General features: G+C 46.8%; 2 protein-coding genes across 3 annotated transcripts in view; one reads left to right on the plus strand and one right to left on the minus strand.

Annotated features, from left to right (window-relative positions):
- The window catches only part of LOC135905091 (A.superbus venom factor 1-like), a 312,000-nt gene that overhangs the window by 276,538 nt on the left and 18,171 nt on the right, over nucleotides 1-17,291 (minus strand). The window lies entirely within an intron of this gene.
- Nucleotides 1-17,291, plus strand: part of LOC135905092 (uncharacterized) — a 101,801-nt gene that overhangs the window by 71,955 nt on the left and 12,555 nt on the right. Inside the window, exons 3-4 of the mRNA XM_065436076.1 lie at nucleotides 13,462-13,572; nucleotides 15,074-15,280. Coding sequence (XP_065292148.1) covers nucleotides 13,462-13,572; nucleotides 15,074-15,280 — 318 coding nt within the window. The remainder of the gene's footprint in view (nucleotides 1-13,461; nucleotides 13,573-15,073; nucleotides 15,281-17,291) is intronic.

Genomic DNA, 17,291 nt, shown 5'->3' on the forward strand with positions numbered 1-17,291 from the left:
CTGAAGGAGTTCGCCTCGTTCCCAGCCTTCAGCCCTGCGCCCAAGCAGAGACACGAACTATCAGCTCCAGCAACGTCAATACCTGGCACCTGCTCCGTGCACAGCGTTGCGACAACATTCTCTCGATATTAATATACGCTGGTCTTTTGAGCGCTAACCAACCGCGCCCCGGCGACAGACCGTCCGACGTGGTTCGGAACCAAGGACCGCATGACGGATTACAATGAAATCACGAAGGCCTACCGCTTGGCTCGCAGGACTCTTCCACCCCCGCACCCGAGACTGAGTCGAGCGGAGGCGGTAGTACTGAGACAGCTCCAGACCGGATCGCTACCGAGCCCGAAACTGATGAATCGCATGTACCCCGAGACATATCCGACAGATATGTGCAGTCTGCCGGAGGGAGACCGCAGACTACACGCACATCTTGTGGGACTGCATTAAATATCCAGAAGACGCTAAATCAAGAACGCTCCCACCGCGGCTCGAGGCAGCCGCGAAGAGCTACGACCGAGACGATCAGCTCTGGGCTGTCCAGCAGGTCCTCGAGGCGCTCGAAAGGCACGGACCCAGCGAGCCGGCAACGGCGAGTGGAGACCCGCGCCGAGTAACGGCAACTTCGAGGATGACGTAGGCCCTCGTCGGGGCGCGCGAGCGCCCAACTGCAGGCATAAATAAAGTTTCTTCAATCCAATCCAATTGAGAACGAAGTGCCTTTCGGCGAAGACTCGTTCACTGTTCGTAACTGACGCTGAAGGCTCGAAGTATTGACACGAATGCGTGATGTGTTCGATTGGCTCGAAAGGAGCATCTCTGTATGACGCGCATGTGGCAAAAATTATTCTGCAGAACAAACAACGAAACGCTCTCCACGCAAATCAACGGCATAAAAGGTTTCCCATACAAAGTTCAGGTTCACAAGTACAAACTGCGTAATAGGAAAATCTGTTGATGTTCGGCTCCCGTCCTCTGACACCTACTTCGAGTAGTTCCATCCCCATTCTCTATCCGTTGTCCGCTTTCCTCTAATGAGGGATAAATAAAGTTTTTCATCATTATCATCATTTGGCTCTTTTCCTTTTGTGCTTCCATTCTTCTCCCCTCTACATATACCACTCACACTGGCTAGCCAAACTTTCTGCCTTGAGTACGCACTCTTGCTCCTAAATCACCGTTTCGGTTACGCGTTGACGACTGTGCGCTAAGAAGACGCAGATATACTACGCACCTGGGTGATCCCTTTGTTTCTTACGACATGCCGTTAGGGTGCCATCTTTCGCACCTTTTACAAGCTAAGCTTTTCCTCACGAACCTCGCCGGGTTTTCGTGACCGCAGGCGCTGCGTGGGTGTTTTCTAGCCGAATAGGCCAACCAATCGCAGCGGTGGACGCGCGCGACGTCAGCGCTGCTGGGTTCCTTGCACCACCACCAGATGGCGCTTGCCTCCGTGAATCCCCGGCAGCTGCGGCCGCGGCGACGCCATTGCATCAGCCTCTTCACAATGCCTGAATTAAGCCTTCCGTGTGACTTCGTGCGCACACTCGATAAACACAAACTCATGCTTCGACTCTTCATGCACTCACACAAAGCTTCGATGTACGTAGGTTCCATAACGTTAGATCTGCTTCAGTTTCTCTGTTCATTCTTTTTTCTTTTTTAGTGATTAGCAATGCGACCTACACGAGGCTTAAAACAATATGGCGTAAACCGATGCTAGCACTGTGGATAACTTGCTGTCACGGGAAACGTCTTGCGTTATTAAACACCTCGGAGGCGCACATGACACAAAAGAAAAAAAAGGCTTCAGAAAACATGCCTTACGAACCAGCGCGAAAATAGAGTATAACTTGATCGTAAGAGAATAAAAACACGAGTGGCACGTATGAGACAGAGCGATAAATGACAGAGCGTGGGCACTTGGCACATATTTCATGTAGCCAACCACGCGTGCCACCGCACATACCATTAAGCTTATGAGCAGCAAGCGCATGTTGGCACACCGTGTGAGACGAGTGGCGCGATTATTAGACACGAACTGCGGGTGCCGGGGTGTCGTGCTCAGAGAAATAGACGACGTAAGTAATAATGATGATGATGATGACATGTGGTTTTTAATGGCGCAAGGGCAAGTTATGGCCAAAGAGCGCCATGACAAATGGTAATTATTAGGATGTATTATGAATGCCGTGGACAGGGAATTCATCATGGTAGGTGTGACATGGCTGTATAAGGGCCTACAAACTGTCGCTCTAAATGGCGTAAAATATATAGGTACTAAAATAATGACGCTGATTAAGTACGGATGTGGACGATGGCAATTATGCTTTGATAAAGGCATACGAAAACGAAACAACAGTTGCACTAGAGCATCAAGATGGCCCTCGAATACAAGGGCTCTTACTTATGTAATGAACCCAGTGAGATATAGAAGTATTGTGATGGCTATCAACAGCCTTGCACAGCCCTACATGCCTCGATTTTATATCTACGGAAATATTTGGGCACTGCTCTGTGGAATTCACGTTTGGCAGTCTAGTTTTTCCCAGTTGCATTAAATAACCATCGAAGTTTTATTCAAGGCAACGTATATGAATGGGATAAACGGCGTAACACATAAGCATGCGCTTGAAAAGTAAAACCACAATTTCGCAAGCGCTTCATGTGCCTACTCGGCGATTAGGAAAGTCTAGCCACGCTCGGGCACGCTCAGGCAGACGGCAATGCAGAGGTCACGTGAGCTCTCCATTCAAATCACGCACCTCGCCAATGCCTAAGATGATGTTACAAGCGTCTTCGGCATCAGTGCCCGTCAACCGACTCCCGGTGTTTCCCACAGACGCTGCGGCTTGCTTTTTGTTAAATAAGGCGTGTAGTGATGACTGCATGCTGGCCTGTTAAGCTATAATTTTCTTATTCGGGGGGTAAAAAAAATTACAATTCGCTAAAAACTCATTTTATTGAAATGTGCGTTCCAGCTTCTCTTTAACTAATTCGAGTGTCTCCGTAGTTTCCAGGAGAAATAACTATAAGTTCAAGGCTTGCACGAAATACACATACTCTAAGCGCGTGTCACTTAATTCGTTTAGTATTACCTTACCGAGGTACTAGTTAAAAAAAATTCAGTTAGACTTCGTAGTCTGCAAAAATTTAAAAATAGTGCAGTGGCGCCCTCGAAGCTACATCGACCAAGCCACGTGCACTGACAAGTAAATAGAAATTTCACTCGCAAATATACAGCGCCACTCTTTGTCAATCGATACGCTATCGCTCCCAACTTGAAGCTTGCCTGTCATCGATTGCGCCGTGGAGAGAGTACGCAAATGACGAAACATTTCCTCCGATCTATGTAAACTATTGCAGTCAGCGCTGTTCGTTAAATAGTTAGGAAATTTGAAACTAGAAGGCTCGGCGAACAGAATATGTGATTTAATCTCGCCTAAGCCCTTGAACATGTTTGCTAACATCGTACAGGGACCCCGGAAACCAGCAGTCCTCGATTTCTTGAATGATGTTGTCCTACATGTTATAAGCCCAATAAATTTGTAGCGCATCCTCTTCCCAGAGGATGCCGCTGTGATAGTTGTTTTGTATAGCACTTGCCTCCAGGGCCTTCTGCTTTAAGGGTTCTAATGAGGCAGTAGTGCTCTGGCCAATTTTACCATCAGACATATTTTGTATATAGTATCATTCTCTCGCAATGCATAATAATGCTCATAGTAAACGTCATTAGTCATTGCCATATTGTTATTACACGTAGTTTTTACGCAATTTACAGCGAGCATTTTTGAGCCCCTTTACAGGCACGTCACATATGTTTCACAGATCTCATCACTCCACTGCGAACTCATTAACACTGGCATGGTGCTTTTTGGCGATACCTGGCCCTTGTGCCACTAAACACCACACTATAATTCATTACAAAAGGGCCGCGCTGTACAAAATCTAAGCTTCGTTCCAGCCATGACAGCTGCTTTATACTTACTATAAGTTAATGCGCATCAGCTTTCCGGTAAAAACAAAAGATATACGCAAACACACACACGCGCAGAATGTTAGGCTATAAAATTTTTTTATGTACTCCAGCTTAACTTTTTTATAGAAAGCCACCAATTTGGCAGGAAATAGTGTCAAAGTGTTTTTATTATATTTCCTCCCCACATAGAAATATATGTAGGTTTAAAACAAGTAATCGTCTTGAATAACACAAAATACTGGGCCATGAAAGTCGCGAATACAGGAAATAGTGCAAGGTTCTCGAACCAACAGTGAGAAGTACCCGCAGATTTTGTTCGTCGTTTTTCTTGTTCTTATAGAATAGCGCGTCACTTTTCTCTAAGCTCGCTCCTCACTTTTTTTTCTTTTTTTTGTCAGATCTATATGTTGTTCATGCGTGTATGGAGAACAAATGCACGTGAAAACAAAAACCATGTTTCCTACGGTAATAAGTATATCATATACTGACTACATAATTAAATGATTGCTTTGTCGCTATAGCACGTGTCATAATTTCAACCGGCCGCAATATTAGGGTGCCGAAGACAAGGCCTCCGTACCTATACACTGCACGGTATTTTTGGGTAACGCTTCGGCGAAGGAAGTCTTCGCTAACTACTCCGCGTGCTGTAGTTAATAGCTTAACAAATGTAAAAATTCATTTCACCTTTCCTGACACTTTCATTCGTACAAAGCTTCCTATTGTGTAGTAGCCAGAGAGTTATTTGTTATCAAAAGTTTTCATGCCACAATAAACGATTGAATGAATGAATGAGTCATCAGTCACTCTACGAGTAAACCAACCCAGTTATAAGTAGACCTAGATATTTTATCCTAAATAAGGCAACACTAGTTCTAGCTCTCTCACTACGCGCAAGGTCTATGAACATACAGCCCAGTAAACTGCAGAGTTAATGAGTACAGTCTTTTATGTGACGACTCCACGTCTTCACTGAAAGGCAACGGAATATTAAGTCCCTAGGGAAAGCCTATACGCCGCCTCTAGGGTACCAGAAAAATGCGCACTAGTAGCATTTACTCGCAAACCGATGACGCCTTATATCATCTCAATCAATGGGCGGACTATTTCCTATGTCCGTACCCACAGATTCCTTGGCGTAATAATTGACCGAGACCTCTGTTGGAGCCCGCACGTGGCCTACATGAAACGGCGCCTGACAGCAACTTCCCAGTTGTTTCAATACCTGGCAGGAAAGACGTGGGGGATGTCAGTAGACGCAATGCTTAAACTCTACAGAGCTCTCTTTCTCGGTTTTCTAAGATACAGTCTACCTGTACTGACCAACACCTGCAAGACAAATATTCGTGTTCTGCAGGCAGCACAAGCTCAAGCACTCAGAGTCTGCCTTGGTTTGCCCAGATGCACCTCAACAGAGGCAACTATTGCGATTGCTCGGGACCATCCAATGCGAACTCACATTACGGTGGAAGCCCTGAGAACGCACATCAGACATTTTGCACGTACCACCTATCACCACCTTGCAGCACTACCTTCGGACAGGCACCAATCATCATTCGCTAAAACTATCATCAAATACAACGACAAACTGCCATCGGGCTTCACCGCTGCATCTAAACCATCGATACCCCCTTGGTGTCTTATCAGCCCTACAGTCCATCTCAGTGTACCAGGAATCGGAAAAAAGTCTGAACTGTCGTCGCCTGTGCTCAAACAACTGTCTCTGCTTCTTCTGCACGAGAGGTACGCGGACAGGGAACACATTTATACCGATGGTTCCACAAACATCCAGTGTTCGTCCGGTGCTGTGGTTGTCCCAGCAAAAGCTATTACCATCAGCTTTAGGACTGACCACCCAACAACATCGACATCTGCTGAACTAGCTGCTCTTCGCGCTGCACTTCGTGTCGTCAATCGGGAGCCACCTCGGCAATGGTCAATCTTCAGCGATTCAAAGGCAGCCCTACAATCTGTACTATCAGCTCTGCATCGCGGGCCATTCGAACAGCTCGTATTCGATATTAGATGCCTACTCCATACATCACAGGAGAAAGGACACCATGTGACGTTTCAGTGGCTGCCAAGTCACTGCGGCGTCACTGGAAATGAAGACGCCGATAATGCCGCTCGGGCAGCTCTTGAAGACGCACACGAAGAGGCCATACCGCTTTCACGATCGGACGCAGCTAGCAGACTTCGAGTGCTTGCACATGAGATCACTATGGTGCACACCAAACAGCCAGACCACCCAGAGCAACCGTCAATACCACCTGCCCTCTTTGATGCATCTCTATATGCCAACTGGACTGCGTCGAAGAGAGGCGACCCTGCTTTATCGCTTATGGCTGGGGGTGGCTTTCACCAAATCTTACTCCTTCCGCATTGGAATGGCCGACACCAATCTCTGTAATGCCTGTCTTTGCGAGGAGACGCTGGAACATGTTCTGTGCGACTGTCCTGACTATAACGTTCAGCGACAGTCCCTGGCATCTGTTCTAGCGCGCCTTGACAGTAGACCATTGTCGCTCGACACGATTTTCACATGCCGCCGACAGAAGATATCGCAGGTGAAGGCGACAAAGGGACTACTTCGGTTTTTGAAAGAGACGGGATTGGACAAGCGGCTGTGAGAGTGACGTCGCGTACCATGCCAGAATGATGGACTCCAACGGACGATGTGTGTGTGCTGTGATATGTGCTCTCTCTCCCTCTCCCCCTTCCCCATCTTTAATCTCCCCCATCCCTCTCCCATGTGTAGGGTAGCAAACCGGTTAAGCCATACTGGTTAACCTCCCTACCTTTCCTTCTCCACTTTTTCCTTCCTTCCTTCCTTCCGCCTCTAGGGTGCTATCACAAAAGCTACAATGACGAAATCACTGACCACTTCACAGCCTATTGACTAAAACATGCGTGCACACTTTACTCAAGGTAAATCTGCGCGAGTTCTCTGTGTCGCCATTCTGCAGCGCACATATCCACAGCGTAGTACAGCAAAACAACCGAGCGCAGTACTTCAGCAAAAACGTACAGCTTGATTCGCTCAAGCGCCACTCTAATATTCACTTCAGCTCCAGCTCTCTCTCAATACTGCACGCTTATTGAAATGTTCCTCTAAGCCCACAACCTCGCGTTGGGAAGAAACTGCGCAGCCTTCGGTCGGGTTCCTTCACGGGCGAAAGTCGCATCGTTTCTCTGACAAACGAAGCCATGTGTTACACGGAGACTTCCATATTTTTTTCTTTTTTTTTTTTTGCGGTGCCGCGCTTTGAAGCCTTTTACACACACGCAAGCGAAAACCGCGAGGTGAATAATATTGCTTCGGAAAGCGAAAATATATGATAACCCGCGCCAAGAGTATCCACTGCTTTGGCTGAGGCAGAGTAATCGATGCTGTCAAAGCGGAATTTATCGCTGGGGCTTCAGCCGCGCTCCCATGAAAGGCGGAAACGGTGATAGGGCTATTCACCATCGAAAGACACGTATAAAGGCAAGTATACAGGCATAGAAAGCGAAGAGCTTATAACGCGAGGCAGAAGCGCAGTCGGGGACGTGCGGTGAAAGCAATTTTACAGGAGACGTCGTCGTCTCGTTCTGTGCAGGGAGTTTTTCTCTTGTGTACTATAACAAGTCCCATCACTTGGATGCCTCCGTTTTTCTAAAGCATCTGTTTTGTCAGGTTGTTTTACACGTGCGTACTAAAGAAGCAGTTCTTGCGGGGTTTTTTTGCTATGAAAACCTCTCGCATGCATGCTGTACGAGAACTCTGTGTGGGAGACAGAAATGCAACGGGAAAGGCCGGGAGGTCAACAGAAAGAGAAGCTTCCGGTTTGCTAACCTAAACTGGGGAAGCGGTAAGGAGAAAATAAAAGAGGGAAATAATAGTCCAGAAAGAAAGCAAACGTTCGAGAAAAGAAACAGGGGGTGAGAGAGACTTGTAAATAAGTACCAAACTCTATCTAACAGACCCCTCCAGCGTAGAAAGTTCAATAGCCCCTTTCAACCATTTCCGGTAGGAAATGGTTGAATTTCCGGTAGCGTTCGAGGATTCTTTGCTCGGAAAACATCCGGTGTTGTCGGCACGGGCCAGTGTGATATTACTACTTCGGAAGCCACTTCGAGTTCACCACCGTGAATCTGCGGTCGCGAATATGCGGCTGTGAATTTGCGGATCCGAGTTCGTGGTCGTAAATGCGTGGATTTAACGTTGACGCGTGGAACACGAGGTGTCGCGATGGAGCGACTTCGGCGAGCATGCGGTTGTGTTCCGAGAGGGGCGTATTCGAATAACAATAATGGCCTCCGTGTTCGATAAACGGCAATCAGTGGAGGAACATAATCGCATTAATGGAACAACGACCTCTATCGTAGCTTTGGTAGAGCCGTGGGACCTATGACTTGACTAATCGATCGGTTACGGCTACTCCATTGGATTCACCGCGAAGTTGTGTCACATTAATGACGACAGAGCATAACATTGCATTTCTAAAGTACAAATGGTCCAATCGGAATGATTCGGAGAGCCCAAATTGCATTACAAAAACTGCCGATAAGACGGCTTCCCTACTCTTCTGAAACGGGAAGAGTGTTTTATTCCCTCCTGCTCATACTGCTTGCTTGGCGAACAGATATGGTAAGTACATAGGAAACATAAATGAAGCGTCGTTTCTGCCGTACGCCAGTTAAGCTGGAATTATTCACATGAGTAATTAAACAATATAAACTGCAGTTTTAAACCGAGCTTGGGATAGCGAATCACGTTCTTTTTAACTCCATTATTATTACTTTTTTCAGTTCACTTAGAGTCAATTGTGTTCCTCGGCCGCAACCTTCATTTCTCTCAACGAGAAATTGCTGAGAGTTGTTGAGAGGCTTTTTACCTTCCGTATAATGATTACCGATTGCCCCAGCACAGAGGCCAACCAATCCACCCTACAGACGCAGACGTCCAAACCTAATCGATTTTAACCATTATATGCCACGCTCGATTGTGCACCTTTTCCACTTAACATACTGCTATTACGTCAATTAACTAGACCGCTTATTTCATTACACGGCATGCCAAAATGCATTTATGCATACGAGTCTTCCATAAAACAGCACATACAATACGAACCTCACTATATAAAAAATCTTAGGCGACAGGTTTCATCCCCTTAATAAAAACAAATAAATACTTGATCCATGGATTATCTCACAAAAACAACCACATAGATTTTCTTCCTTTAGTAACTCTAAAGAAAGTGCATAAAACCATACAATGTGATGATGTACCCGAACGTTTAACGAAAGGCAAATTTGTCTGTACGAGAAACGGGAACAAAAATATGGCACACATAGTAAATAAGATTTTGCTACACCAGAACAATTTTATTCCAGGTTCCCTTTCGTGTTTGATTCAGCCACGAAGGCACACGCTAAGGAAAGGCGCTGATAAAATAATTAAAATTCGCAGAGTTGAACGACAAAGCCTGTTACTGCTTTAAACCTGCTTTTACAACATATCGTTGAACCTGCTGCGATAGCGTGCGTTCAATAATATGAATATTGGACCCTTGAGTGCGCGCTTATTGTCCTGGGAGATTAATTGAAAAATTTCCATGATTATATCCCGCGCAAAACACATTATCATCTTCATCGGTTCATTTGTTTACTGGCGCCCGAGTTTATCGTATTTGTCTTGCGGCGTCTTTCCTTACGAGTTGGCCGTTTTTTCATCGCGGGTAAGCAAATAACCGATAATTAACTGTGCTTTTATGCGGAAGTAAGTTAATTTGTTTCAGTGGGATCATTTGTCACTTCTCCCTGTTATTGAGCTGCGCTTGTCTCCACGTAATTTGATTCCCGTGTCATAAGCTGAACCTAAATGTAGTCCGGTGTTGCTATGGTAACAGGTGTCCACAAACAGGCGAACGCAACATATGAGACGCGTGCAGCCGGCCCCGAAAGCGTCCGGGACACAGGGTCTAATACAAATACGATTTTTTGTAGTGTCAAAAAGTGACAAACCTGATGTATTGAATCACTGTGGATGTCACAGTAATTGCTAGGACTTCACACTTTGAATACGCAGATAGATTCCCTGGCTTCGCAAACATTCATTTTTTTTCTCCTGCAAATCTGGCGTTCCGTTGGCTGTTGTGCCATAATGTACCTTTTAAAATTATGTCATAAAAGCTATAGATGCCTGCTTTTAATTGAAAATGTACTGCGTGCATCCGCGAATATTTTAAGTAATCCCTCAACAAAAGAAAAGAGGTTGGTATTAACTAATTAGTGAATAATTCATTCATTCATTCATCAGTTCTTTAGCTACACCATTTAATTTTTGGCGTGCAAGCCGCATGCGGGTGCTGACGTCATCTTGAAAAATATTCCTGCAACAGGCTAATCGAGATGACGTAGAATTTTATAGCGGGTGCTCGATACTGCTTAATTCTTCATCAGAAAATACTGATCACACTGCGCTCAAGCGGAAGCAATCACCGAACCTGGAAAATTAGAACGTACTTTACCAATACGAAAAATGCTGAACGGATAGATGAAAACGCAGTGAGATATTTAACGCAGCAATACTGCTGCTACTCCACGGGTAATTGAAAAACCTCGCGTATGAGGGACTGCTAATGACCCAGATGTAATGCGTTCCATTATTTACAGCGTGCTCGGCCTCAGTATTTTCTGGCCGCTGTATATAGTAGTCAGAGTCTAAAGCATGTAAAAAATGTATGACGAGAGGTTATACAAAACTTCCCGTCATTGAGCGAGAACTGAAACAGAAAAAAACAAGAAAGTGTTAACAATACTTTCGTACACTTCGAAGGAGGCATTCTACCAGAGACCAATCAGAAACTCATTTTATACAGATGTGTCTTCCGGGTAATTATGCCGTTTGGGACATTCGAGAGACATGCCGATCCTGATCGCCACAAATTATGGCAAGACAGTGCGTGCCATGTTCAGAAAAAAAAAATGAAGCTTTGTGCCATTCACTCGGCCGGGGATTTACGATCAGACCAGCTTCCCCTTGGCAGCAAAGGCACCCCGCAAGGTTCCGTTATCTCTCCCATGCTCTTTAACTTAGTCATGATTGGCCTTGCCAAGCAGCTACAGCAAGTCGACAATATCAACCATACCATCTACGCCGACGACATCACCATCTGGTCGTACCGAGGCAGTGATGGTCAAGTGGAATCGGCCCTCCAAACGGCGATTGACACGGTTGAAGCCTATCTCCAAGGGACTGGACTGCGCTGTTCGCCGGCTAAATCGGAGCTTCTGCTATACAAGCCCATTCAGCGGGGTCGCCCTCCCAAACACCAATCTGATCACCGACCCTGTGACGCCATCACCCTACGCCTTCAAGATGGCAGTCCTATCCCAAACGTCCCTAGTATCCGGGTTCTTGGTCTCACCATCTCTACCAACGGCTCCAACGCCTTGGCTCTCAACAAGATCTGTGCCCAATCTCAAAACACCCTACGACTTCTTAAACGTATATCTAACCGTCGAGGAGGACTCAAAGAAGAAAGCCTTCTCCGACTCGTCCAATCCTTTGTCATATGCCACATCACCTACGTTGCTGCGTACCTCAACTGGTACCGGGCTGAGCAGAACAAGCTCGACACCCTCATACGAGGGGTCTACAAGCAAGCACTTGGTCTCCCACATTGCACCAGCACTGAACTCTTCAACCAACTGGGAGTTCACAACAACCTTTCCGAACTCATTGAAGCCCAACAACGCTCTCAGCTTGAACGGCTCACCCATACTGAAACGGGGCGCTTTATTCTGTCCACGCTTGGCTTCACCTACCATCAGCAACAGGGCCCCAAACAACCGATCCCGACCGACATCCGTAGCTGGATCTACATAGACCCTATCCCTAGGAATATGCACCCTGAATATAACAGGGCCCGGCGCCAAGCTCGGGCCGGAGCTATCATAAAAGCCCTTGCCAACGTACCTGGCGTCACATTTGTTGATGCAGCCCGATACTCCCATGGCACACGATTTGTGGCCGTTGCCACACGTGATGGAGCCCTACACCATGCCTGCAGCGTCACTACCCCCACTGCAGAGACGGCTGAAGAAGTGGCCATCGCCCTGGCCACTTTAGATCCCACCTGTCACACCATAGTGTGTGACTCTCGCTCAGCCGTTATTAACTTCAGCAAAGGGCGTATTTGTCCCCAAGCTCTTCGCATCCTCTGCCAGGCACCACATTCTGAAGACAACATCATCTCCCTAACATGGATCCCGGCCCATGCGGGCCCTGTCCACCCACACCTCCCCAATCTCAACGAGGTCACCCACTCCATTGCGCGAGGCCTAGTCAACCGCGCCGGAGTCACTGGAGATGAGTTGGACACCAGGGACAGTCTGACAACTTATAACGATCTTGTTAAGGCCTTTTACCTGAGACGCCGAATCTTCCCCCCGCCTCACCCAAAGTTCAGCCGGGCGCAGGCTACCACCCTGCGTCTACTACAAACAAACACGTACCCTTCACCCGCCCGCCTCCACCTTATATTTCCGGACGTCTACACTACCCCCAACTGCCGGTGCTGTGGAATTCACCCGGCTACGCTTTCGCATATGCTATGGGAGTGCCCAGCACAGTACGCACAGACTAACACCACGACTCTCTCGGCGAGGTTGCATGAGGCTCTGCGGAGCTCCACCCTCGACGACCAAACCTGGGCGACCCAGCACGCCCGCGAGGCGGCGGCGAGGCAAGCCCTCGACGTCCCTTCGTGGGAGGCGTAGGCCCGGCCACCATAAAGTGCTGGTTCTGCAATAAAAGTTTATTCCTCCTCCTCCTGCCATTCACGCGGCGTGCATTCAGGAGCTCCGTCACTTGAGTTCGTTTGTTTTATGTCATTAGAACTATACGCGGTGGTACAAAAATATGGCTTGCTATATATGGAACTTGCTTGTTACAGGCGTTTTGCTTCGGTTTTCGTTAGGCCACGTATTCACTCATCTTCCGCCTACAGTTGTGATCCCTTATACTTTTCTCCAGCCGAGTTACACGACGAAAGCTAAGCCGATGAAAGAAGACAACCATGATTGCAATGCAAATTTTGGTTTAGAAACAGTCGATAGGTATTTAATAGCGTAATTCTTTCTGTTTTCCGTTGAGAAAAAATAAAACTGCAGTCGTCTCAGTCAGAGAAGAAAGTGTATTTGGAGTGTGTTTTGCTGTTGTAGCCATCGTCGTCATTGTTAGCACAGTTGTTTGTTGTTCTCGTCAAGTGACCAACATAAATAGTGCAGTGGCTAAACCATAGCCATGGCGCGACAAATATTTCGCCCGTTCTCGAACGGTTAACATCATAGCCGGCCTATATATATATATATATATATATATATATATATATATATATATATATATATATATATATATATATATATATATATATATATATATATATATATTTGAAGCTCGCTGACTTAGTGAAATTTGTATGGCTTGTCATTTTCAACAGCACAGGCATGCCCTCCGCTCATCAAAGACGCCAGTGGGGCGACGCTCAAGGACATCGCTGGACCGTACGCCGAGGGAGAGGCCGTGCGACTGACCTGCGAAATAGAAACGTGTAGGTACAACCTGCAGATGTGCACGCTTCCTTAGTATGAAACCACCCATGTTTGAATTATTCGCTGATGGAATATGAAGTAAGGGTTTGGTTGCGTAGAACTTCTCAGAAAAAAAGAACATGAATTACATTCGGTTGTAGTTGAACAGACAGCTTACTGAGCAAACCAGCAAGCCAATAGAGACGCGACAGACTTCCCATGAAGCCATTTGTTAAGACAGCGAGCAGCTTAGTTGTTATCTTACTCCTCCGTGCTGCAATTCCACGTCTATTGATTACCGTTACCAGTTTCTTTCTTTCTGTAGCGTTATTAGTGGGTTTATGCAGAGAGCATGCGCTAGAAAATAAATGTTAACACGATTTGTCTCAGCCCCACAAAAAATAAGAAGAGACAGAGAGCGAGAAAAGAAAATAGGAATGGAAAATTGTAAGATATAGCAGAAGTGGCGTAACACTGGATAGCTACTCTCACCGTTTCACATATACTGGATGTTCTTTATAGTTCTAAGCTTATTGCGAACGAAACCTGCATGTACTATATCGCCAAGTGAAGATTAAAGAACAAAGGTTATCTCATATTGAACGCACTTCAATAAACGGCGCATGAGTACACATTGTTACACAACCGCACTAATAATAAGGAGTTTTATTAACCATGTCTACGTCCACACTGTCACCTTATGAGCCTTTATTTGTAAACTGTGCTCTCATAAAGTTCCTATACACTGCTGCTCCCTTCCCCCTACCGCTGTTGGGGATTTGGCAGGTCCGCACTTGTTTGTACCTAAAATACAATAATTGGCGATCTACAGTAATAATTACTCGGAAAACTAAATCGATAGCGTCCCCAGCAGTCTTGCAGAGCCGACTGAATAGCGGGTGGCCTCCAGCCTGAAAATAACTTGCACATTAAGAGGACAAACAACGTTGGGACAAACTACAGATCTCGGTAAGCATGCAGTAGCTCATTGATCTACGACATTGAAAACAAGTGCTGGGACACACGAAAGCAGCCATGATGTTTTGGAACCGCAGTACTGTTAGTACGCAAACGAGGACAACATGGTAGAGCATGCTTCAATCTTGCACTGAGGAACCGACGTATGATCTTCCCTCGCGCTATGCTGTTCCCTATATGGTTAATTGACTGACCCATTTCTGGGGCTTAACATCCCAAGTTTACGCAACGCACTATTAGATATGGCGCAGCTGAGGGGCTGCGCATTTTGATCACCTGTGCTTTGGTAACGTGCACCTAAAGTCAAGTACACGTATCTTTTGGCATTTCCCCACCATCTAAACTCGCCTGCCGTGGCCGCGTATCGAAGCCAAGACTTTGTGGTGACATCGCTTTAGCTACTGAGATGGCAGCGTAGGCTGTATTTTCTTTACACATCTCGACCTTCACAAGGCCGTTTTCTTCCCGTCTTCAAATGATGAACGTTGCTTTCGTCCAACGTATACAGTTAAGTCCGATCACGACGTCACGTGATTTTTTCAGGTGACCACGACGTCACGCTCACGTGGTACCAGAACGGCACGCAGCTGAGGACGGCCCGCGGAACAGTGGCGACATCGGACGGTGGCTGGAAGAACCTAGTCACCGTGGGCCCCCTGAGTCGCCGCGATCTGCACTCGAACATCACCTGCGTCGCCGCGAGCAACGTCTCGCTACCCGGATCGGCCACGGTGTTTCTCGATCTATACAGTGAGTAACGGGAAACGATGCGATCTCATCAATGAGCCCGACTCTTGAGCTTTGTGTATATCACTCTTGTTCTATTCTTCTGTCTCCGCATATTAGGCGCGTCATACCTGTCATTACGTTTAGCAAACTCACCCACTTATTTATTGATAAAGAGAGTGGACTGAGAACCTTAGTGTTGATTCACGTCGAACATTTAACTCTGAAACCAGACAAAGAGCGAAGGGAGTGAACGCACCACGAGCGCTTGCTGTCACTGAAGGTATATTTCTGAAAGACGGGGACAAAGTGAAAAAAGTGCACGTGCTTCTACATGCGCAGAAAAACTATAGAGAACGAGATTCCACAACATCAAAACCAAGAAAAGGCGCGTCCTTCAAACAGCTAGGCCTCCATCACACATTTGAACGGGACATAAACGTGTGGCGTGATATATGATACAAAATGACATATAAACAAGATGTAAATGAAGATTTGTCAGCCAGCCCTCTCTATTGCACTGCATGAGAAGTAGCTTTCTTTGTTATATTTTGAAAAGGGGTGAGAGAGAGAGAGATAAAAATAAATGGCAAGTTGCTTGACCAGAGATCTGCTGCTGGCTATGCTATATAGCTGGGGGCAAGGAAACGGGTTCACAAACGATGGCACCAAAAGAGAGAGGACTAATTTGAGAACATCTCTGCCCGATTCTGCAACACACAACGCGCCACACAGTGACCTACAATGTCACAAAGAGATCTACAACTGCACGCAGTGATCTCCGTCACAGAGCCACAGTCGGTCGCACAATATAATCTCTCTTTTTATGTAAGAAGCAACGTCACTAAATCAATCGCAGGGAAGTCCGTCTATGCGTCAGCGCCCAGAAACGTTTATTTCCGAGTTCATACTAATGAAATTATCAAGCAGAAAAATCGCCTTTTCAGACAACCTTGCTCTACCTTCGCATGGTTTCAAAGGGCCTGCTGTAATATATTTTTTTTCACTGCCATGCTGAGCGTGGAAGGACCAGTTTGTCCTTCTCGCGGACATTCGAGAGAGTGCGAGATACGTACTACACTGTCCCGGCACTTTGGCAATCGTCCAAAAAAAAAACAATACGCGTTAGAAGCTGTTGTAAAGTGTCGCCGCTGAAAGACCTCGTCTCTTAAGTTCCCCGCGCATTACACACTTCGACCCGTCGAGCCACCTTGCAATTAGCGTCGTATAGTTGGATGCATCCTCGCAACGTCACACTTTTCTTAGAACATAGCGTGTTCGGGTCACGTCCGCGGTTCACCACTTGTGGGACGACGTTGTGGCGAAGCGAGTCCCGATCGACCGGCAACGACAACCACAAAAGTGCGCCGGTGCTGCTTCGGTTCCCGAATTTTCTAGCGGTCGCTACGCACCCTCGGAGGGTGAGTCGCTTTCTGAAGCACAGATTCTGCTTTCTTGCGAATTGGCGTCAAAGGCCGCTATTCACGCTACGGCCTCGACGCAGGTAAACGCACCCAGTACATCACGCATCTATCTATCAACGAAACGGCAATATATATATAACAGGAAAAGACATTTGACCACGCACCTGGGAGTGGTTTAGCTGCCACATTATAAGTCCGGCGCCCGTGCTTGGATATTCACAGGCATGTGCCGCTCCGCAAAGCTTATTTTTCGTGGCTTCTTCGTGCGCGAAGAGGGAAACGTCGAGAACGGACATCTGCAGGGATACGGCGTGGCTGATCGCGTTGGGAAGGGTAAATATTTGACGAGAGTGCTAAGCGTATGCGAGGGAGCTGTTCTGGAACCAGCGAGGCTGTTAGGAAAAGAGCAGCACAGACTTGCCGAGAACATTAGTAATTGTTCGCGCCGGAAGCGCCGGACGTTGCATACTTGTGGCCATAAGCGATTCCCGAGTGATCCGAGGCACGGTAAGGCTCAGTTCTCCTCCGAGCATTTGTTAGGCCTTGTAGTTGACGTCCGTGATACCGGTCGGTAGTTCCGAACCTAATACAAGGTTTGGAACTCATCATGA

The sequence above is a fragment of the Dermacentor albipictus genome, chromosome 6 (assembly GCF_038994185.2).
Source record: "Dermacentor albipictus isolate Rhodes 1998 colony chromosome 6, USDA_Dalb.pri_finalv2, whole genome shotgun sequence".
Classification (NCBI taxonomy): Eukaryota; Metazoa; Arthropoda; class Arachnida; order Ixodida; family Ixodidae; genus Dermacentor; species Dermacentor albipictus.